This window comes from Choloepus didactylus, chromosome 4 (genome assembly GCF_015220235.1).
Source record: "Choloepus didactylus isolate mChoDid1 chromosome 4, mChoDid1.pri, whole genome shotgun sequence".
NCBI lineage: Eukaryota > Metazoa > Chordata > Mammalia > Pilosa > Megalonychidae > Choloepus > Choloepus didactylus.
This window is the reverse complement of record NC_051310.1, coordinates 4303383-4325710: the sequence shown is the minus strand read 5'-3', so window position 1 is coordinate 4325710 and position 22328 is coordinate 4303383. Positions and strand designations below refer to the sequence as shown.

The 22328-nt window shown below is 52.5% G+C and overlaps 1 protein-coding gene across 2 annotated transcripts in view; it reads right to left on the bottom strand.

The window, feature by feature from the left end:
* Window positions 1–22328, bottom strand: part of CDC42BPB (CDC42 binding protein kinase beta) — a 158096-nt gene that overhangs the window by 9693 nt on the left and 126075 nt on the right. The window contains exons 19-30 of one of the 2 annotated variants that reach the window (XR_005216176.1): window positions 19382–19530; window positions 16792–16886; window positions 15215–15294; window positions 11863–11952; window positions 11538–11615; window positions 9996–10101; window positions 9019–9155; window positions 8289–8428; window positions 7049–7130; window positions 5677–5893; window positions 4177–4239; window positions 2455–2867 (exon numbers count right to left, since the gene is read on the bottom strand). Coding sequence is in view for 1 of the 2 variants with exons in the window: in XM_037831783.1 (XP_037687711.1) it covers window positions 2271–2867; window positions 4177–4239; window positions 5677–5893; window positions 7049–7130; window positions 8289–8428; window positions 9019–9155; window positions 9996–10101; window positions 11538–11615; window positions 11863–11952; window positions 15215–15294; window positions 16792–16886; window positions 19382–19530 (1834 nt within the window). In the remaining variant the exon portion in view is untranslated. Of the gene's footprint in view, window positions 1–2270; window positions 2868–4176; window positions 4240–5676; window positions 5894–7048; window positions 7131–8288; window positions 8429–9018; window positions 9156–9995; window positions 10102–11537; window positions 11616–11862; window positions 11953–15214; window positions 15295–16791; window positions 16887–19381; window positions 19531–22328 lie in introns of both variants that reach the window. The other variant, XM_037831783.1, reaches the window with a different exon arrangement.

The following is a 22328-nucleotide window of genomic DNA, read 5'->3' as shown; positions in this document are numbered from 1 at the left end:
TCAGCTCGTAGGCAACACCCTGTCCATTGACAGACACACCACACTAATGACACTGGACTCTCCTCCAGGACACTGGCCCTGCACGACTCTGTCAGGCCGCCCGCCTGTGCGTGGCCTCACTGTGCCCCCAGCGAGCTCCGGAACCGAGCACCTCCCTCTCCCCTTTGCTCGGGGCTATGGTGTACCAGGACAGCGCCGGGTGGCTTAGATCAGACACGACACCAAGGGCTGCCGACCCACGGGCTTCTGCAGCTTAGGGCATTTCCTGCCCTCAAAGCTGCAAAAAAAACACCTGGGAGGTCTGCGGGAGAGGAGCAGGGGACACCCACTCCCCCGTCACCCTGCCTGGGAGAGGCCAGTGGTGGCTGAGGATGTCCCCGCACCCTGCAGGACGTGGAGCTGGGCTGGTGCAGGCCGGGAACCCCAGAAGCTTCCACTCAGCCCTGGTTCCAGATCCTTCTGGTCTCCAGGTTAAAAGTTAATCTTTATTATATCACACCTTACCTAACTGAGGAAGAATTTTCAAAAAAGCTTCTACTATGTTTCTATTGCAAATTCCAAATTGGCTGCATGAAGAACCCTTTTCTTTTGAGTATGAAGATGATAAAACAGAGTTTGGGAAGCAGACAAAAGATTTCTGAAATTGGTCACCAAACTGTCTCCAAAGTAATTTCACTGAAAGCGTAAGACACGCGTGCTTTGAATGCCATGTGCCAAAGACCCTTGGGGAAACCAGCTGATGCCGAAGTAACTTTCAGAGGAAAGTCCTCCACAGGGCACTTGGGGACAGCACCTTCCACGGTTGAAAAGGTGGAGGGAGCGCCGCGTGCAAGGAACCAGGAAGAACCTGCGAGTTGCTGATGAGCTGACACACAGACATCGCGCGTAAAGAGAAATGTGAGTGAAGAAGTTAGTGTCATGGTGGAAGGAACAAGGCCCCTGGGAGCAGACTGAGCTGGAACCCGGCTTGTGCCACCAGCTCCATGAGCCTCGGCTTCCTCCTCTGAAAATGGGGCAGGTGACCTCACCTCAGGGAGTGATGGGCGTAGGGGCCAAACCACCTGTCCAAGCACCAGAAGGCGGGAGGCTGGGTTCGGGGGAAGTGGCAGGAATGTCACCCTCACCCTCAGTGACCGAGTCCTTCTCAACACTGAACTTCTAAAAAAACCCACGTTCCAGAGGACACGCCCTTGGACGCAGCCACCCCGTGTGGCTGTGGGGCCGTCCGAGCTGGGTGCTGACAAAGGCAATCGGGTGTAGCTGTGAAGAGCTGGGAGAGGGGTCTCGAGGCAACACGGGCAGCCCTCCTTCCCACTGGCTCCGGCCCAGCTGCTCCCCGCCAGGCCCTGGGCTTGCCCCCGGTACTGGCTGCCTGGGGGCCAGGGGGTGGGCAGCCAAGGGCTGGCGGCTCCCCTTGCATCCGGGTTCCCAGACCTGCCCCCGGGCACTTTGCCAGCCGACAGAGGCAGCAGTGAGGCAGGTGAAGGTCTTGGGTTCAGGTAATTAAGCAAAAATATCCCCCCCCATCCAATCCCTGCGTTTCAGGATCAACATGGGCCCCACTGGCTCTTCCGACTGCTCACGGCCCTCTGCCTCGCCCAGCCCCTGCGATCTGATTCAGCTGACAAGCTGGCGCCCGAACGATCGAGAGCAGGCTGGGGGGCAGGGCCGGTAGGAGGTGATGCCCGAGTGGACCAGTGCTGCCAACTTCCGCAATGCCATCACCCACACAGAGCAGTGAAAGCAAATCGAGCAAGCCTGCTGCCGTGCAGGACAGGGCCAGCACTCGGAGAAAAATCCTTGGATGAGGGGGGACCCTGACTGGACGTCGGAGTGGAATGTTTCTGGCTGCTATAAACCTTTAGCTTGTTTTCACTGCTGTGTAAATGTTTAGGTTATCAAAAGGAATGCCTTTAAAACAAAATAAAATGCCAGACCCCCCCACCCCCGTTTTTTTGCCAAGCCTCTGCCCGAAGGCCTGCAGCCCATCCGAAGGAGACAGGCCACCGTCCCCCGGGGGAGAGATGTGGGGCGGTGGGAGACGTGCTCAGAGGGAAGCAGGCCTGGGGCCGCCTGCAAAGCCCCCAGCTGACCTGACGGCTGATACCTGGACCCCGTTTTGCACTGCAGAGTTGCGGTGGCCCCCCGCCCCCTGCGGCTTCTGAAACTCCCTAAGGGAGCTGGAGGACGACCCGGAGCGAGAGGACACACGCTGACTGTCCCTGTGAAAGGCGGCAACAGGGCTATGCAACAGAAAAACATATACATACTACAGGCGACAGGAGCCGCGGGCCACATGAGCTCCTGCACGCGGGACCTCCGGCCTTGCGCGTCCACGTACAGTCCCATGTGGCTGAAGCAAAGCAGGTACTCCTCATTTTTGAGCTCCACAGCACAAAGGGCATCAAAAGACTGCTGGGAGAGGAACGTAAGCGAGGGGTCATTGGGATTTACCAGGTTTAGGGACTGCCCGTCCCCCTGGATGCTCAACAGAGAGAACCCCGAAGGGCAGCCAACACAGAGCTTGTCCTTGAACACGGCCATCCACTGCACGGCTCCCGGGGCCACCATCTCACTGAACTTCCGGTGGAAAGGCTTAGTTCTGTGGATCTCATAGCAAAGGATCAGTCGTTTCACGGCCACAAACAGGCAGGTCGAAGAACTCCTCCTCAGCGTTGCCGTCGCCATGAGCTGGCAGCCTTTTGTTTCTGGGAGCTTGATGTCCAAGCTGCCTTCTGCTCCCTCCAGGGAAGACCAGGGGTAGAGGTGCACGTGGTGGTTGCGGCCACAGAGCAGGACGACAATCTTCTCTTTGGGAACAAGCTCGATCTGGTAGACTTTCTTACAGTCGGCAGCACGGATGATCACTGCAGCGGGGAGACACAGCGTGAGGCCGGAGAGCGGACCGTGACAAGGCGTCAGTGCTGCTCGGCTCCTCCCACTCCACAGGGCCTGTGCAGAGGAGAACCCCAGAGCACGCCGGCACCTGGGCCCTCTCGAGCTCCCTGCCGGCACACAGCACACAGCACACTTGGCGGCGTGGCCTCGCACAGCTCGCGCTCAGAGCTGCCAGGGCCCACGTTTAACGTGTACGGCTTCCCAGCATGCCTCTGCCACTGGCACCTTTGCTCACACACCCTCACCCACCAGTGCGCTCACCGAGAGGTGCTTCCACACTGGCCCCTTGCTGCTTGGCCGGCGCGTGGACCGGGGCACCGCGTGGCTGCACCGTCACCAGTGAGTCCGGGCTCGCGCCAAGTGCACCATGACGGCACTGTTCCTACTCCCTTCTCTGGGCCTTTGTCCCCTGTGGGAAGGTCTGTAGCACATCCCGGCGCGTCCCCGAGCCAAGAACCCAGGGGAACCGCCTTGGCAGCTCCTCACATACCCACTCCGACAGTACCCACCTGACTTGACCCCCAGTTAACCTGTGCTCCTTACAGCCCAACAGGGGCAGGGTCTCCCCCAGGAAGCCCCGAGCCTGAGACCTGGGGCCGCCCAGAGCTGGGCTGGCAGCTGACTCGCTCTCAACTCCACGGCAGCAGGTGCGCCAGGAACCCTGAGCCGCGCACCAAGGGGACGTGTCTCGCTGCAAATAGCTCCCTATTCCCTGGGGAGGGGGTGGGGCAGGTGATGCCCGGGCACCCAAACCCTTGCCCAGGGCCGGCGCCAGTCCGCTGAGGTTTCTATGCAGAGACCTGGGGCTGCGGAAAGAGCCGTGGGGATACCTTTGCCGCTCCTTGCTGAGAAGAAGGAAGTGTCAAAAATTGAAGCAAAGGTTCTAAAATTTTTCTCAAGTGAAGCCCCAGTGCATCTGGAATTAAGCAAGCATTCCTTCTCCTGGGAAGCCTTCCAGGCTCCCGGCTGACTCTCCTCCTGGAAGAGCTCAATGAACTAATGCATCTGAGAGTGGCCTTTGCGTTACGGGTGGTTTATGTGTCCTGAGCACCCAGATGTTGAACATTTGCCATTTTTGTTGCAAATTATTTTTCTCAGCTGTTTGCCCTTCTCTTTATTCACAAAGCTCTCTAACACGGTGAAGTAATTCACGCATCAAGTGAATTCAAAACGGACAGGCTTCTCAATTTTGGCTCTTAGACATTTACACTAACTAGACCATGCTTGCCTGTGCTGGCCAGGCCGGACCTGAGCTCACCCCCAGCCCTGCCGACTCACCATCCCGGTTAATCTCGATGACGTACAGCCCCTCCTCCAGACCCACTGCAATCTTGTCTCCATCTGCGGGAGGGCAGGGGAGAGAACAGTATCAGGATGTCAGCAGTGCGAGCAGGGATGCTCGGCTCTTAAAATGAATGCAACACGAATGAAGCAGGTCTGGTTAAGACCACGGCAAGCCAGGCCAAAGGGTAAAGGTCGAAACTGACTGTTTTAAAACTTCAACTTCCATATGAGACCAAGGGAAGAGATATCTATTCGGTACAGGATCTAAATTTTCTAAACGGTACAACTCTACAGCCGATTTGTTCAAACACCACAATTGCATGGAACTTTGAATAGGAAGTGAGATACGGTAGGTTAGTATAGGCTGGAGTGAAATAGTGACACATCCCAGAGTAATTTGGGCAGATAATAAAAAATATGTTTACATCCTCCCCCTCCCCAGCCCTGAGGATCTGGGGGAAGGTGCGGATGTGTTGGACATCCTCACCTGGACTGGTGTTGATGTTGTCACAAACAGTGAGACTGACGGTTTGATGTGCTGAGCCCTCGATCATGGGACTTGCCCTTATGAAGCTCATTACTGCAAAGGAGAGGCTAAACCTGCTTATAATTGTGTCTAAGTGTCTCCTCCTGAGTGCCTCTTTGTTGCTCAGATGTGGCCCTCTCTCTCTCTAAATGAGCCATCTCAACAGGTGAACTTGCTGCCCTCCCCCCTACGTGGGACCCGACTCCCAGGGGTGTAAATCTCCCTGGCAATGCAGAATATGACTCCCGGGGATGAATCTGGACCCACCCAGCATTGTGGGACTGAGAGTATCTTCTTGACCAAAAGGGGGATGCAAAATGAGACAAAATAAAGCTTCAGTGGCTGAGAGATTTCAAATGGAGTAGAGAGGTCACTCTGGTGGACATTCTTATGGACTATATAGATAACACTTCTTAGGTTTTAATGTATTGGAATAGCTAGAAGTAAATACCTGAAACTACCAAACTCCAACCAGGCAGTCTGGACTCCTGAAGACAATTATATAATAATGTAGATTACAAGGGGTGACAGTGTGATTGTGAAGTCCTTGTGGACCACACCCCCTTTATCTAGTGTATGGATGAGTAGAAAAATGGGGATAAAAACTAAAGGACAAATGGGGTGGGATGGGGGGATGATTTGGGTGTTCTTTTTTCACTTTTATTTTTTATTCTTGTTCTAGTTCTTTCTGATGTAAGGAAAATGTTTAGAGATAGACTGTGGTGATGAACGCATAATTATGTTATCATACTGTGGACAGCTGATTGTATACCATGGATGACTGTATGGTGTGTGAATATATTTCAGTAAAACTGAATTTAATTAAAAAAAAAATGAATGCAACACGAGCCATACATTCAACGGGCAACACAGACACACTTCTGGTTTCCTTGCATTTCCAGGTTTTGGCATCAGAGCGCCACCTGAACCCCGGCTCCAGGGGCCCCCGCTGGGCGCCCGCCACGTACCCACGATCGCAGCGGCCAGCACGGCCTTGATGAGGGGCAGCGTGCTGTCGTAGGCCTCCTGCGGGACGTGCACAGCCTGACTCCGCAGCCTGTTTTTGTGGAGGATAGACTGCAGGCCTTCCAGAATCCCCACCCACTTCCTCTTTTCGTTCTCATTTTCTGTTAGGATGAGCAGCGAGCTGGTCTTAGGAGGTGTGCCTAGGAGAGAGGCTGTCACCTTCAGACAGAAGACAAAACAAAGCAGAGAACAGCCATCAGATGACAGGACCTGCCGACGGACACCCACAGCCCTAGCATGGGGACCGAGCAGCCCCAGGCGGGAAGGGGACGGCATGTGGCCTGGGCCATGGCCCCCCGGCCTCTGCCTCGAGCTGCCTGGCAGCTGACACACGTGGGGCTTGGCTGCCTCCAGGAAGGAGCTGGTATAAACAGGCAGCGAGCAGTCCTTGGCTTTCAGGTCAGTTAATTCTGTTCTTGCCACAACTGTGGCATACCAGCAACTTAAACTGCTTTCCTGAATATCTTGTGGTTATTAAAACAGACTTGGCAATGTGTCCAGAGAAAGCAGGACTGCCAACAACACTTCTGCCCGATTCGTGCTTCCCTGTGAGCGCCCCTCGGCACTTCTCAGGAAACCTGGGACGAGTTCAGGAGCTACAAGACGGTTACTGTTTTAGGCACTTGTGGTGGCAATTTCCTGTATTGTACAGGTGAGGCTCTGAATAGAGAAGCGATTTAATAAAGAATGGATCATAAACTTAGTTTTGCTGGGTTTCTAAGCCATGCCCAGTGGACAGGAGCAGGGCTGTCCTTCCTGAGCCCCTCTCTGGGTAGCTTCCTCATGCCACAACATCAAACGGTCCGTCGGGGGGTGGACGCTACAACAGAGCGGACGGACAGTGTGCACTGCTTATTTCTGATCCTTTGCCAGTCTCGCAAGGAATGTGGATAGCTGAGTCTGGGGGAGCTGAATGCAGCCCCTAGGGCACGTGGCCCACCCCGAGGCTTCCTGAGTGTCACGTACATGCGAGGCACGGACCAAGTAGGAAAAGATGCAGGACGGAAAGGGAAGGTCAGTGGAGCTGGGGGTGTGGGGGCCCTGCCAGAGGGGCACTGGCTGAGTGGAGGGACACCTGCTGCCCCGAGGCGGGGTGGGGCGTGTGAAGAGTGGCACGGAAGCCTCGTGGGCACACACAGTCTGCGGCAAGGCAGGGGTGGAACTCAAAGGGTGGCGCGGAGCCGTCCTAGGGGCTGCTGGGATGCAGGGCCACGCTGAGAAGAATCACTTCATTCCAACCACGTGATTGTTTTTTTTGTGTGTGAGTGATAAAATGGTCTCTAAAAAATAGAAAGAAAATCAGAAAAACCATACCCTGAATATACATGGAATATCTCGGCGTGTGGCATGTATGACATCTGAAGCTAGGACTGAGCTCACAGAAAAATCTTCATCTCTGGTGAGAAATAAAACTTTGAGAACATTTGGAAAGCAGCACATGGGCACCCACACGCACCCACATGTGTGCACGCAGCAGGACATGAGCACACAGACTTCTCAATTCCAGCCTCTACCCTTTCATATTACAAATCTTACGAAAAAGGATTCTTTTATGAATCTACTTCATAGAATAGAAAGCAGACACCTCACTTCCACCTGAATAAAAAATACTTAACAGTGACCAAAGAAAAAAAGACAACCAACAAACTACTGAAGAATCCCGTAGGTGTCTTGATGATGAGGGGCATTTAAGAACAAAGGCCTGATTCGGATCATCCTGGGTGCACAGCTGCACCAGCCCGAGTTCCGGGCACTCACAGGCAAGTGCTTCTAGAGAAGGGTGGGGCCTCCCACAGGGACCGTGCAGGGGCTGCGCCCACACTGCTAGGCGCTCGGCACCGCCTCTGGCCTGGCCCTGCTCTGGCACAGGGCGGCTGGGCGAGCTCACGCCTGGGGCCTCTTCCCCACAGAGGCTGTGAGGCCAGGGCACACCTCAGGCATCTCCAACACACGGGCACCAGCCGTTCCCCACCCAGGCCTTCGTGCCACCGCTGTCCTCCCGGGCCCCAGTCCTGGGACGCTGCCCCGGGGACTGAGGTGGAGACACTGAGGCTGCAGGGCAGGCCGTGGCCAGGTCAGCTGTTACCCAGTGTTATCCTCACTGTTACCCCATCATGTCACCAGGGTCCCCGTTTTAAAAACTGAAACTGAGGGCCAGAGACATGAACTACAAGGAAACTGGCAGGAAGGAAAGTGCTGTTTCGTGGTGCTCCACGCTAAGAGGGCACCACCTGGGGAGAGCGGGAAGGGAAGGGAGGGCGGCTGGCAGCAAACGCCACGGCCCTGGGTCCATGGCCTACACCCCACAGGGTGAACCCCCCACGGTACCCCAGGCTGTGCAGCTGTCTCCAGGGTATTTTCTGCTTGTTCCTGGGGCACGTGGTTGCCTCGCATTATACGACCATTGGGCAGTTTTCAACGCAAACATTCGAAGCAGGAAAGTTGACTGCGTGCACTTCCAGTGACAGCGTAAAGCCTCCACCTAGCTTTGGAACCGTACAGTAACTGAGAATGTGAGGTTCAAGATTCCCAAAGTGCCCCCGGGAGCGCAGACCTGAGGTCCAGGACCTGGCTGGCCACCACGCCAGGCTGGGTGCTTTTCCCCTCAGGCAGATCGAACAGGAAGAGCTTGCAGTCACAGACCACTGCGTACGCCCGCTGCCATCCTTTCTTCACCCCGGTGGGCTTCGGGACCTGCAGACAGACGGTGACCGCAGTTCAGGGCCTGGGGGACAGTCAGAATGCGCCAGCCACAGGGACTGGAGACCGCGGGGCCTGCTGGACCCCTCGGGGGCCCCTCCAGCCGCCGCGTGGCCGTCACGGTCACCAGGGACCCCTCCCCTCACGCTCCCACCACGCCAGAGGCAGAAGGCACTGCTGCGGCGGGTTCTATGCAACTGGCTGAAAGTGATTTAAAGGGACAATGTGGGAAAGCAAGGCAATGGGCATGTTTACTCCAAACACAGACCTTCTTGGAGTGTTGGAGCTGGACAGAGACTTAGAACTGTCCCAGAGCAGTGGTCTTCAAATATCACTTGCCTTCAGAACTCTCTCCCAAAGCCTCTGCCCCAGACACTCGGTGGGAGGCAGGTGAGGGAGCCCCAAGGGGATCTGAGTGTGTTTCTGGGGGTCTGGGCCATTCCCAGCAGCACAGTTGGTCTCAGCAGACTGAGAACCCACTTCCCAGGTGAGGCCGTCCCCTGGGAGGCTCCAAAGGAAAGTGGTGCCGGCCGCCGGGGCTTGTTCCAGCCTGCAGGCCTCGAAGGCGCTTTCAGAATCTTTACCTTGACGTAGCCCTTGTAGGCGGTCCCGATGCCTCGCTGCACGTCCACCCCCAGGGGTCTCTTGGCCTGTTCGGGGGGGATTGGGCACACCTGGGGGGCGCTGTCTTTGCAGGAGACGTGGCAAGCAAAGGAACACACTGGAAGAATGGAGGACACCGGTGAAAACGCGTTCCTTGTGAAGCAGTCACCATGGCACACGTGGTAGAGGAGGTGACGTAACAGCTACCGAGAGCCACCAAGTCAAGAACAGACACATGATAAACTGAAAACACTTCCTAGGGCGTAATTCCTGTGAAAGCGTGGGAACTTTGGCTCTGAATAAATTTTAAACGTGATTAGAAGCATTTGCGAGGACTTGTGAACATGGGGGTATTATTACAAATCTTGGTGCACGTAGTTAGAAGCCAAGTGTCTCATCAGGTTAGACGATGACTGCCATGGGGCAGAGGGCCCTGGGAGAGGACAATGCTTCTGATATCACGTAGAATGAAGAAAAAGCCCAGAAACGTCCTGGCAGCGCTGGGGGGTTGTGCAGAGCCAGAGGCACTGGCTCCAGGCATGTTGCCACCTGAGTGCCCTGTGCACACCGGCCGTGTGGGGTGAGGTCACGCCAGCGAGCCGGGGCCCAGGATGACGGCATGACCACCGAGGTTTTAAAAATGTGAATAGTGATGAGAATCCCTGTTTTCCCCAGATGATTTGATAATGGAGAATTCTAAAGCTCTTGTGACTCTTGACATTTCCTAATTTTCTAGAATGATCTGGGCGTTACTTTTCCTAATAAACACCCATCAGCCACAGAACAGCACTCTCGTACTGCAGCAGGGATTTTTACTGAGTATTCATAAAAACAAAGACAGACTCCCTGCCTCCAAGTAACTCCCAACGAGGCTTCATTTCGGACCCACGAGCCTTCCCGAGAGCTGCCCTCCTGGAGCCGGCCAGCGCGGGGCCCTGAGCATCTGCGGCCCACTCACCCTCACAGGCGTAGCCTTGTCGGATCAGCCCGACCATCAGGGAGGTGCAGTGGCTGCACTGAGTGGGACTGGAGAAGGATTTGATGCTGAACTGGTGTGCTTTCGGCTGAAAGAAGAACAGCAAGGTAAAACAGGAACTTTGAGAAGGGGTGGATCAATGTTAGAAACAACCTGGGCAGTATCTGGAGAAAATAAACAGGTGCTGTTTCACTTCTGGTGCGTGCTCCCTAGCGGTGCCGACCAGGGAGGAGCATCAGCAACCAGACCAGGCACCTGGGGCCAGGGAATAAAGCAGCACATGCCTCCTTTGCAGGGGGGAGCTCAGGGTCGCAGTGCCCTGGCAGTGCCATGGCTGTGCCTGCCCCTTAGCGGCTCGAGGACCAGCCGTGGCCAGTTCTGGGGGTATGGCGCCACATTTGGGGTTGAGCAACTACCCAGAGCAGCCGTTTTGATGGGCCACCAAGACACACGCAAAAAATGCCTGCGGCAGCCCTGTTCCTAACAGCAAACACTGGCGAGGACCCTCGTCCCTCTCGGGAGGGCGCGCACGTCATGGCTCGGTTGCACATGGAGCGAAGGCTGAGGCTGAGTGGACAGGAGAGCCCTGGACTGCAGTGACAGCAAGCTTATAAAGCTCAAATGCAAGCGGAATAAAATGGCACCCTGCCCGGGGAGACATGGGTGTGGGTGAAGCCGCGTGGGAGCTGCAAGGGCTGATCGACCCAGAACTGGGAGCGCACGTGTGGGGAAGAGGCCAGCGGGGGAGGGGACCCCACTGCCACAGGGAACGGGGCTCAGTTCACAGTGGGCTACGGAATGCACTCTAAGGGGTATGAGATATTACATTAAAACAGAACAAAATAAAAACACTATGTCTGTACTTGATCTTGGACTCTACAAGAACTCAAATCCAAAAGCCAAACTGCTAACTAGTCTCAAATGAAATCAAGAAAGAGTCTCCTATCTCTAAGAGCATGGCTGAGGGCTTGAGAAGCCACGTGGACATTGTTTTTAAAAAAGAAGAATTCTAAGTAAACAAGGCCGAATGTTTACTAAGCTTAGAACTTAAGCGGCTGTCACAACTGGAAACTGTATGATCTGTGCTGATGTTTACACTGGAGAATAAAGGGGACCCCAGGGTAACAGAGGCCGGCACCAGGAGGAAGGCAGACCCAGCTGGGCTCAGGGGACGTGATGACGGAAAACACCACCTTCCGCGAGGGCGGGAAGTTCCACACCCCTAAAATACATGGTTCTAGGTGTGTAGACATTAAAATGAAAATCAACCAGAGAAGGAGCTGCCCCTGGAGGAGGCGATGGGCCTTGAGAGGGAGCGGGGGTCCCGCACCTGCCGTCTTCCATTAGCACGCTGCACCCGACTGGTATCACCGAGAGGCCTCGGGGCTCCTACTGCTTCCTGGGTCACCCAGCACTTGGGCAGGCCCCGCTCGCTGCGGGTGCACCGAAAAGACACCCATTTCACTTACAAAAAAGACGCTTTCTAAGACTAAGGAGGCACTGGGGTGCCGGGCACGGCCCTACCTTTGGTCCAGCCAGAGCGAGGGCCTGTGCGCTGGGCAGCGGTGCAGTGGGCGGCCTCTGGAGGGCCCGAGCCGGGTCCTGGGGGACAAGCAGGGACAGGTGAGTGCTGCTCTGGACGTCAGCCCCCGAGTGGGGCTCACTCCTCTCCACAGGCCACTGAAAACGGGCAATTCTGCACCCTAATCTAGCTGAGGGACTCAATGCCGAGAGCCTGGGAAGAAGCCTCGGGCTGGGGGCAGCCCTTGCAGCGGGCCACCAGGTCACATGCCCACGGGGGGGGGGGGGGGCCGGGACCCCCAGGGCCCACGGGGCAGAGCTGCCTTACTTCCTGTGGGTCTCGGCCCGCGGGCCCGGGGACCGACGGCGACACTTCTGGCTTCGGGGCCTGTGCCTCTTGCTCAGCGGCCGAGCTGCTCTGGAAGCAGAGAGAGGAGTAATGAACGGGGACCGTGCACCTCCCAGCCCTAGTCCTCGCCCACCTCCTCAGCCCCGTGACCCCACTGCTCGCCCGGGGATCCTCTGTTCCGGGGGACACTGCCCTCGGCACTCCGCAGGCTGCGGGGGCGGCTCCGGCCCTCCCACGGGGAAGCCCGCACGGCCAGGCCCAGGCCCTCCTCTCCTCCGTGGCCGTCTGCAGGGACACGCACCGGAAAATGTCACCCCCGACTGCGTTCACAGCTGACGCCACCCACGGCCAGCAGCCTTGAGATAAACCGGCCCAGTGCTTCCTGACCTCTTCAGGGCATCAAGGAGGAACTCATAAAAATAAGCGGAGGCCCGTGGCCTGAGGCACAAAGGAGGCTCTGGCCGGGGCACTGGCAGTGATGGAAGAATTTCACTTTAAGTTTTATGATACTAGAAGCAGTGTTTTTTCTAACAACTCAAAATTTCCAAGCAAACCTGATGATGATCTATTTAAAGCTAAGGCAACATCCTAAAATCACTTACAAATACCTTTACTTTAATGAGTGTTTCCGAAACTACTACTGCACTTCAAGGGCTAGTACTGTGTGCACAGACGAGCACCTACGGCACATGGACGCCTGGAAGTGACTGTCAGTGCAGGCAACGGTGCACTCCAGCCCCCAGCATGGCGCAGCGGTGGCCGGGACAGGCCCTAAGAGAGCAGCAGATGCTGTATTTTGTGTCCCACATCAGCTTCCCGATGCACTAATCAAACTCCTTCCAACAGCTGCATTTAATCAGGCTGTGGGGTAAGGAGCCAGACTCGGACGGGAGGCGGCACCTGGGCACAACACACGTGCCCCACTGTGCACCGCGACGTCGGAATTTATAAACCAAGCACACGGGAGAGGCCGGATCGGTGAGCTCGTTATCAAAGCTGAAAACACAAGGATTTCCCCATTAAGTAAGGCACGTTAAATGAGTCAGGAGCTCCATCTTTAGATAAATGAGGAGCAAAAGCATATTAAGTAATTTAATTCTAGCCATGCAAAGAGCCCCACTAGTTTCATTAGCTGGTTAATTAATCAAAAGGATACAAGTTAGGAGAGAGGAGTGGAGCACGCTGAGGGCTGTCTGACGGAGAGGGGGAGCCGCGGGGGCCCCGCTCCAGCAGTCACTCACTTCTTCCCACAAGGCCGGCAGAGAAGGGGGGGAGGAGACAGGCCTTGGTGCAACAGACAGGGGAGCACAAGATCCCTTTCCATCCAGTGAAGACACACATGAAAACACATCAACTCGCTCTTGGTGGCAAACCGTTTCCAGTATTAATCAACACGTGTCATCCGGAGAAAACAGAATGAGCTTCCAAAGACCAACTCTTGGGGTCTGGAGGCACCTTCTGACCTACATTCTGACTCCAACCAAGGATTTTCTTCTTTTAAGGATTAAACCTGTGAGAGATGGGCGGGCCCGGCAGCAGCGCCAGCTACAAAGACTGTCACGCCCTGCTCTGCCTGCTGCCCAGCTTGAATCCCCACAGGTGCACGGTGCTGGGGGAACCCGGCCGCCATCACGTCCCTGGCCACCTGTATCTTGTGAATGGCCAGGCGCTGGAAGGGTCTTTTTATCCCCTGCCCATTGTAACGATGTCTGAGATCACCGTGACTGGAAGAGGCAAGCCACACAGCTACAAGTCCCAAAAGTGCCAGTGTGTCTACTAGGTAAACAGACTTTCTTCTTAAAAACTGGAGGATTTCACGGAAGAGGCACCACCACTTTGATGCAAACATTTCCACGAGTCAGCAGGTCGAAGTCAACACGCATGTGCCCAGAGCGGCTGTGAGCAACACAAACCTGCTCGACTCCACGGCTGTGGTGTAAGAGCCGAATGAGACAAGGACCCTGCAGGTGCCCCAAGACCCCCGGGAGGAAGGCTGCCGGCGGGCACCTGTCCCATCACCCCAGGCTGCCCAGTGCTCACACAGGGAAGGGCCTCTCGCTAGGGCTCTGGCGGACACAGCCTCTACCTAGCAACCCGTCCCGGGCAAATGACATCCCACACCCCGAGGCGAGGCTGTGGACTCCTGCTATCCAGTCAAAAGGAAAACTCAGACAAACCCAGAGAGTGGGACACTCTACAGGACAACTGGTCTGGACTCTACAAAAATATCAATAAAAAAACAAAACTCAAAGATGGGGGCCGTGTTCCAGATTAAGGAGCCTAAATTGACAGAGCCCTGAGCAGCACGGCCCCTGAAGACTGCAGGGAGACCGAGTACAGACCGCACGCTGGGTCCTGTGGAGGACGCTGGGCAACACTGCTGCAGGGTGTGCAACTCTTACGTAAGATAACGGGGTGTGGTTATGCAGGAGAAGATCCTTGATCTTAGGAAATAAATGCTGACGTATTTAGGAGCCCTCATGTCTACACCGTACCCTCAAATAGTTCAGGAAATAAAAGTGTCTGTGGGGAGGGGGTGAGAGCAAGAGGGACAGTGGACAGATGTAGTGAAACACCAGGTGAAGGATATACTCATATTATTTCAACTTTCCTGCCGGTTTAAAATTTTCTAAATAAAAAGGTAGAAAACCGACAACAAATACTTAACCAGAAGTTACATGAACGAGATTTGTGTTCATTACATCAATGTTTTACTTTCTAGGTTGCTTTCAGCCAGGAGGCTCCACTCCCGTCGCTTCTGGACCAGAGGACGGGGAAGCCGTGGGAGTGGAGCGAGAAGGCCCCGCGCCTGCCTCTCCTCCGAGCCCGGGAGGGCGGCTCTGCGGGTCCCCGCGGGAAGCGACTGAGCCGAGGCACCCACTGCACCCGACGCTGGTCTCACCAGCGCTGCCGGGAGCAGCCTGTTCTCAGCCATCAACAGACGCAAACGACAGGCACAGAAGCCACTCGATGGGGGGACAGCCGAGGCGGCCACGTGGCCCTGCGTTCCTCTTGATTTGTCAGAGCAGAGCGAGCACCCTCGTGAAAATTACGGGAACGCTCACTACGCGGAGACTCGCGACAATTCTGCCCTGGGGATGCCGAGCCTTCACTTAACCAACTGCCACTTGGTGCGAGAAGCTTCTCTTGGAACGTGCCTCTAACGTCAACACGCTGCCCATCCCAGGCCCATCACCTGCTCAGCACAACTTGGACATAAACGGTCAGATGTTATCTCACGGGTTGGCTTTTGGCCCCACAGTTAAATCATGTTACACTATTTCCAACTCATCAAAAATGCATTTGTTGCTTTAAAAAAAAAATCACGTACTCTAAATGTCAGATCATGTGCAAGTGGTGCAGTGTTGAAATACTCAAAAATAGAATCCTGAAAGTCGGGGAGTTTGAGCCCTGTGAAAAAGAAACAAATGGTCAAGGTAAAAAATTTAAAAGACTGTCTTATACTCAGATAGGAAAGTTCAACATCAACAGCTAAATTAGCTGATAACATTTAATGTGATCCCAGGAAAAATACCATTTGGGTTTTTTTCCAAAGCTAGATGTCAGAAAAGTTGATTGAAAAGTTCACTTGGAAGAATAACCCAGCAAAAATATTTAGAAAACCCTAAAAAAAGATGATGAGTGGCTGGGGGTGGGGGTTAGACCTACCAATAGTAAAACATATGGACTAAGGCCTCGAGAATTGAAGTCAAGTGGTTTTGGCATATGAACACTGGAATGGGATAGAAAATCCAGAAATAGACCCAAGAGCTCAAGTAACTTTGTACATACGGTTAGAGTCACATCTGAAATTGGTAGAGAAAAGAACTTTTTAATAACTGGTATTAGACAGCTGGATAGCCATATGGAAAAAGATAAAACTGGATCCATTCTTCAAAGTGTATGTCAGGGATAAGTTACAAATGAGTCAGTGGTCTAAATTTAAAAGAATATACATAACTGTATAAGTATTAGGAAAAAATACGGATAAATTCCTTGAATAATTTGGCAGTTGGGAAAATTTTCCTATGACTCAAAAAAGGGAAGAGTGGTTAGTATGACAACCAAAACAAAACTCTGCTTGGCAAAGAACACCATAAAACAAAGAAAAAAGACAACGAACTGGGAAAAATATTTGCAACTTCCACTACCAAGGACTCTAGTCCCTAATATATAAAGAGCTTTTAAAAATTACCAATTTTTAAAAATAGCCAAAAGATATGAATTCAAAGAATAAGAAATGCAAATAGCCCTTAAACATATGAAAAAATGCTCAATTTGCCAAAGAAAAACAAAAATGAAATCTACACAGGGATGCCGTTTCTCGCCTTCTCAGAGGGTGGAAATCCGGAAGCCTGAGCACCTGCTCCGCGGGAGAGGCTGTGGTGAGCAGCACTGATGCACTGCTGGTGAGATGCAAACGCACAACCCCCAGGAGCCCGGCAGGACCCAGCGTAAACAGTACATGGGCACCCTTGGACCCAGCGGTCCTGCTTCTAGAAATCTATTCCAAACATTTACTGACAAGATTACGAATGCCCTCTGCCTCGGTCTAGCCTTCAGGGCACTGTCTGTGACCGCAGAGGCCAGCAGGCAGCCCCAGGCTCACCCACGGGGCTGGGGTCCAGGGCACTCACCCCACACTGTGCAAGGAGAGGGGCTACAAATGTGTCTACAAATATTTGCTTTGTACTTTCAAGATGAGACAAAGAAAGGATAAGCCTAAAACTACGGTTACTCCAGAGCGGGTATCTGAATGTGCTGTTTTGTAATTTTGACTCTAGAAGCACATTTTTTACATAACTAAAAAACAGTTATACCAGAAATAAAAAACAAACAAACAAACAAAAAAACACTTCATCTGAATAGGCTTATGTCTAAATAATTTAGTTTATGATTTTAACTTACCGGTATCTGCTCTAAATTTTTCTTCCATCTTTTTCTTCAAAATTTCCATTTCTTCTAATAATTCTCTATTTTTGGCTTCAGAATCCTTTAGTTTACTTTTAAAAAGAAAGAAAGCAAAAGCTTTAATTGCACTGGGCTCAGGAGGCGTCAGGCCTTCTCTGCGGAGCCTGGGGACGCACCGGGAAGGCGGCAGGCGCTCAGCAAACGCAGTGGAACGCTGCAGACCGCGGCCATGGCCACGGGGCCTAGGCACCGGCTCTCCAGTTTAGCACATCTTGGGAAGCAGGAATAGTTCAAAATCATAAACGTTCAAACGTGGCTTTTCAGAAGCCCTTGCCCCTGCAGCGGCTCCTCCCGCGCCCCTCGTGGCACTCCACCCGCTCCTGCCCGCTCCGCCTCGGAGGACACGTTCTGACCCTGCCAGGCGCCGCGCGCTCCTGCGATCCCTGTCATGGCGGGGCAGAACGGTGCAGAACAGGGCAGAACGGGGCAGAACGGGGCAGAAAGGCCCAGTGGCTGCGGCCGGCCCCTGGCAAGGAAGCAGCTTATGGTCCAGCAGGTGAGGCTGGAGCTCTGGAATCACATCCTGCCTCTGCCACCCATTAGTGGAGGCAAGGGCAAACTTCTTCACCTCTGCACCTCAGTCTATCCATAAAAAGGGGATAATAAGAGTACTTGCCTCTAGGGATGTTGTCTTGGATGACTTAATAGTTCCTGGCATAAGGAATTAGATTTCAATGGTAGCTATTATGTTTATTAATTTTTAGTTCCAAAATAACAGGACGTGGGACCTGGTAATCACTGGAGACACTGTCTCTGTGGGCCCCTTGCTCCATGGAGGTCAGAGGACGCACAGCCTGCCACGCCCCATCACACCGACACTGCGGAAAGCTGCAGGGAGGTCTGGCTGCAGCTCACAATCGCATCCTGAGCACGGAACGTACTGTCTGCAATGGCAGACTCTCAACAAGTATCTGTGTTTTAATTTTTGCATAAAAACAGTGTTCTTATGATTATCTAAAGTTGAAAAGACAGTTTTGAATAGGCATACTGCCTTCAGCCTGCATTTAAAATATTAGTGTTGCTTTAAAAGGAAAGACTCCAAGCTGATAAACTGAATGGCACGAGGTGAAGGGCCTGTCAGAAATGTGGCCTGAGCTCCTGTCAGCCAGCATCACCCTGCACACTCGGGAACTTCAAAACTATGGGCCAGACCACTTGTTCTCTCTTTAAAACACTAAGCCCCGTAAACGGGAAGCTGAGCCCTCCTATAATTATGCCTAAGAGGCACCTCCAGGCAACCTCTTTTGCTGCTCAGCTGTGGCCTTCCTCTTTCTAAGCCAACTCGGCAAATATATTCATTAACCTCCCCCCCAACATAGGGCATGATTCCCAGGGGAGTGAATCTCCCTGGTGATGCGGGACACAACTCCCAGGAACGAGCCTGGCTCTGGCAATGAGGGATTGAAAATGCCTTCTTGACCAAAAGGAGGAAAAGAAAGGTAACAAAATAAGGTTACAGTGCCTAAGAGATTTCAAATAGAGTTGAGATTATACCCTGGAGGTTACTCTTGTGCAAGCTCCAGCTAGAAATGTCAAATGGCCACAGTATGATAAACCCTAACCAAGAGTAGTCCCGAAATACCTAGGTTCCCATCTGTGATTCTATAAAGTTTCACTCACTATGTTTATCTCTCAGAAACTTAAATCCATCAGAGTGTTCCTGTGCCAGACAAGTCCTAAAACCCAGAGGCAACAGCCCATTTAGGACCAACAATCAGATGCAGCCCCCTTCCCCATAATGTTGACACCCCCTTTTAATATGAACAAGTTAGGGTGGTCACTGCTGAGCCACCCCTGAAGGTCAAGAAAGTGATTAAATGAGAGGAAGGGGCAGCAACAGACAAGATAGGATTTAACGAAAGTTTACGAATACTGAAACATATATACATATGTATGCTAGGTTATTAGAACAGCTAGAAGGAAATAACTGAAATGGTGGAACTGTAACCTGTAACAATCTTTGAAATTTGCTCTATAGCTATTCACTGAATTGTGCTTTGAAAGTCTTCACCTTTCTGTATACATCCTGTATTTCACAATAAGGAAAGAACTGAAACATGGATATGTAACCCATCATATTTTTTGAAACTACCTCTATAACTGCTTGTTGAGCTGTACTTTGAAAGTTAACACCCTTCTGTATATATGTTACATTTTCCAATAATGGAAATAACTGAAATTATGGAACCGTAACCCATAACATCCTTTGAAATTTGCTAACTACTTGTTAAATTGTACACTGAAAGTTATCACTGTTATGTATAAACGTTAAAGTTCACATTTAAAAGAATGCATTGGGAAAAAAGCAAACACTAAGCGCAGCCCCACAGCGGGTGGGGAGCAGGTGTGCGTCCACGCAGTGATCCTTACAAGGTGTCCACCAGGTGCCGGGCTCCTCGCAGCCGCCTGCTCTCCCTGCCCTCCCTCTCCCCCCATGAAACACCACTCTTCCCGCTGTAGAGTGAGGGTCTGCGAGGGTCTGCCAAGGGGAAGGGCCCTGCCCGAGGTCACACAGACCCCAGCGCACCTTTCGAAGGCGAGGTTGGCCTCCTTGACCTTCCTCAGCTCCTCCTGCACCAGCTGCTTGGCCCGGATCTCGGCCTCCAGGGCGGACTGCAGCTCCAGCCGCGCAGACATGTCCAGCTTCTGGCTGCGGCGGACCTTCCAAAGCGGGTCCTGCAGACATGGGGGAACAGCAAAAACGCATTTTAAAGTGGTTTACCTTGTTAAGCAAAATAAATGCTAACAAATTGGTAATTCTTTTTTTTCCCTCTAATCTTTTCCTACTTTAAATATTGACCCTCAGGGAACACGGCCCCCGACCCCCTGCCTGCAGAGCTGGGACAGACTCAGTTTCTACCGTTTCAGACATGAGCATTCGGGCTCGCAAAGTTCAAATTCCAGCCAAAACTTTCATTAGTTTTTTTTTAAAGATAGCAGTTCTGTTTTTTTTTAGTTAAAACTTTTTTTTAGCTTTTTAAGGTAATATATCCCATTTTGACTACTTTCAAGTGTACAAATGAGTGTGAATGCTTCTACTATTCTTTATTCCTACTTCAGTAAGTTATTCACAGAATAACCTTCATAAAATAAACACACGCACACTTGCGTGCACGTGATGGGTGAGCTGGGCCCTGAGGGCAAATAAAGAGCAGGGCATGGGCTGCTGAGCCGCGTGCACTGGGCTGCCACTGGCCTGCCGGCCGAGCCTGGCTCTCCCCGTTGCCACTCCCCGGCCTCGGTGGGCGGCCAGGTCCAGCCCCGAGCTCACCACACCCCCGAAGCTCGGACACGCCTGCCGCTGGCGGAACGCATGGGCGACGACTGGCACTGCTGAGCTCCTTAGGGCGGGAAGCGCCGCAGAGCCAGGACCCAGTCACCACCTGCTGACAGAACAAGCCTGAGGAGAGGACCCGTGCCCTCCAGCCAGCTGACAAGACACGGGGCCTCCTGCCTTCCACCGGCCCCGCCCCAGTGAAGCCGGGGGACTGAGCCCCTCAGGGCTCTACGCCCACAGACACTCTGAACAACCAGCAAGAACTGGCAGGAACCACTTTCTCAAAGCTCCGGAAAACACTTTGAGGACTGCAGTAACAGGGTGAGCGCCAGATCAAGAAAAAGGCCACTTAGCAGCGGAAGGCCCTGGGGGGTTCCTGGCTGGTGCACCCCCACCCCTCACTGCTCAGTGTGGAGCCGGCCTGGACTCCCAGTGCGGGTCCCTGATCCTGGTTCTGGAGGGAGCAGGGTAACCCCTGTGCACATGCTGGGAGCAGGTAGGACTGGCCCGATCTGTCCGGTTGCGGCCTGAGGGACTAGCCATCCCAGACTTTTCCCTGCCTGGAGAAGGCGGCTCACCGAGCTCTCCTACAGGACGCTGCATGGGAGCAGTCCAGTAGCTGCCTGGAGCACGGGATGGCTGTAGGACATGCAACAAATGTCCTGGTTTCAACAAAAGATCACAAAACACACAAGCATTAAAATCATCAGTGAGGAGGACCAGACCTGGGACAGTCTACACAAAGACTCAAAACAATGGTCCTAAATATGCTCAAAGAGCAAAAGGAAAACACGGACGAAGAACAAATGGAAATCAGGAAAACAACAGATGAACACAATGAGAATATCAGTAGAAATCATGAAAAGAAACCAAACGGAGCTAAGACCACAATAAGAGAAAGTTCCCTAGAGGGGTTCAACAGCAGATGGGAGCTGGCAGAAGAAAGAATCAGTGAAGCTGAGGATGAGACAAGTGAAATCATCCAGCCTAAGGAACAGAAAGAAGAAAAAATGAAGAAAAGTGAACAGAGCCTAAGGAACCTGTGGACACCATCAAGCCTAACAATATGCGCATTGTAGGAATCCCAGAAGAAGAAAATGAGAAAGGAACAGAGAGAATATTCAAAGAAATAAAGGCTGACAACTTTCCAAATGTAATGAAAGACGTGAACATACATATCCAAGATGCTCAATGGACTCTAAAAAAGATAAATCCAAATAGACCCACACGGTGATACGTTATAATCAAACTGTCAAATGCCAAAGATAAACAGAGAATTTGGAAAGCCACTAGAGAGAAGTTAGCGTTTTACATACAAGGGAGCCTCCGTAAGACTAAATGCTAATTTCTCATCGGAAACCATGGAGGCAAGAAGGCAGTGGGATGACAAATTTAAAGTGCTGAAAGCCAAAAACTGCCAACCAAGAATTTTACAACCGGCAAAACTGTCTTTCAAAAATGAGGGAGATGTTAAGACACTTCCAGATAAACAAAAGCTAAAGGAGTTCACCATTATTAGACTTGCCCTGAAAGAGATGCTAAAGAGAGTTCTGCAGGTTGAAAGGAAAGGACAATAGACAATAAATCAAAACTATACAAAGAATGAAGATATTCAATAAGGGTAATGACATTGGTAGATATAAATGCCAGTGTACTGCATTTTGGCTTGCATCTATCACCACTTTTTACTTCCTACAGAATCTAAAAAGCAAATACATAAAAGATAATGAGGAATCAGTGGTTTTGGACTCATAATGCATACGTAACAGTGGGAGGCTGGAGGGGTGTAGGAACATAGTTTGTGTATACCGCTGAAGTTAAGTTGTATCTAAGCAAGCTTTAGTATGCTAAAGTTAAGTCCCATGGTAACTACAAACAAAATACTGGAGAATGAGCAAGCATTAGAGTACTGGTGGCCAAAGTTTGGGGGGGCACGCGGGGTGCAAGGAATGGGGAGCTGATGCGTAATGGGGGTGGGGTCTCTGCTTGGGGAGACTGGAAAGTTTTAGCAGTGGGCGGTGGTGAGGGCACCGCGATACTGTGAATGTGAGGAATCCTCTGACTGATATGCTTGGGAGTGGCTGGGATGGCAAAGTTGATGTTGTTTATTTGTTCCCACAATTAAATGCAACACATGATTCTGGGTGGGATCTAGCCAGGGAGGGGAAAAGGCTTTAAAGGACATTATGGAGACATA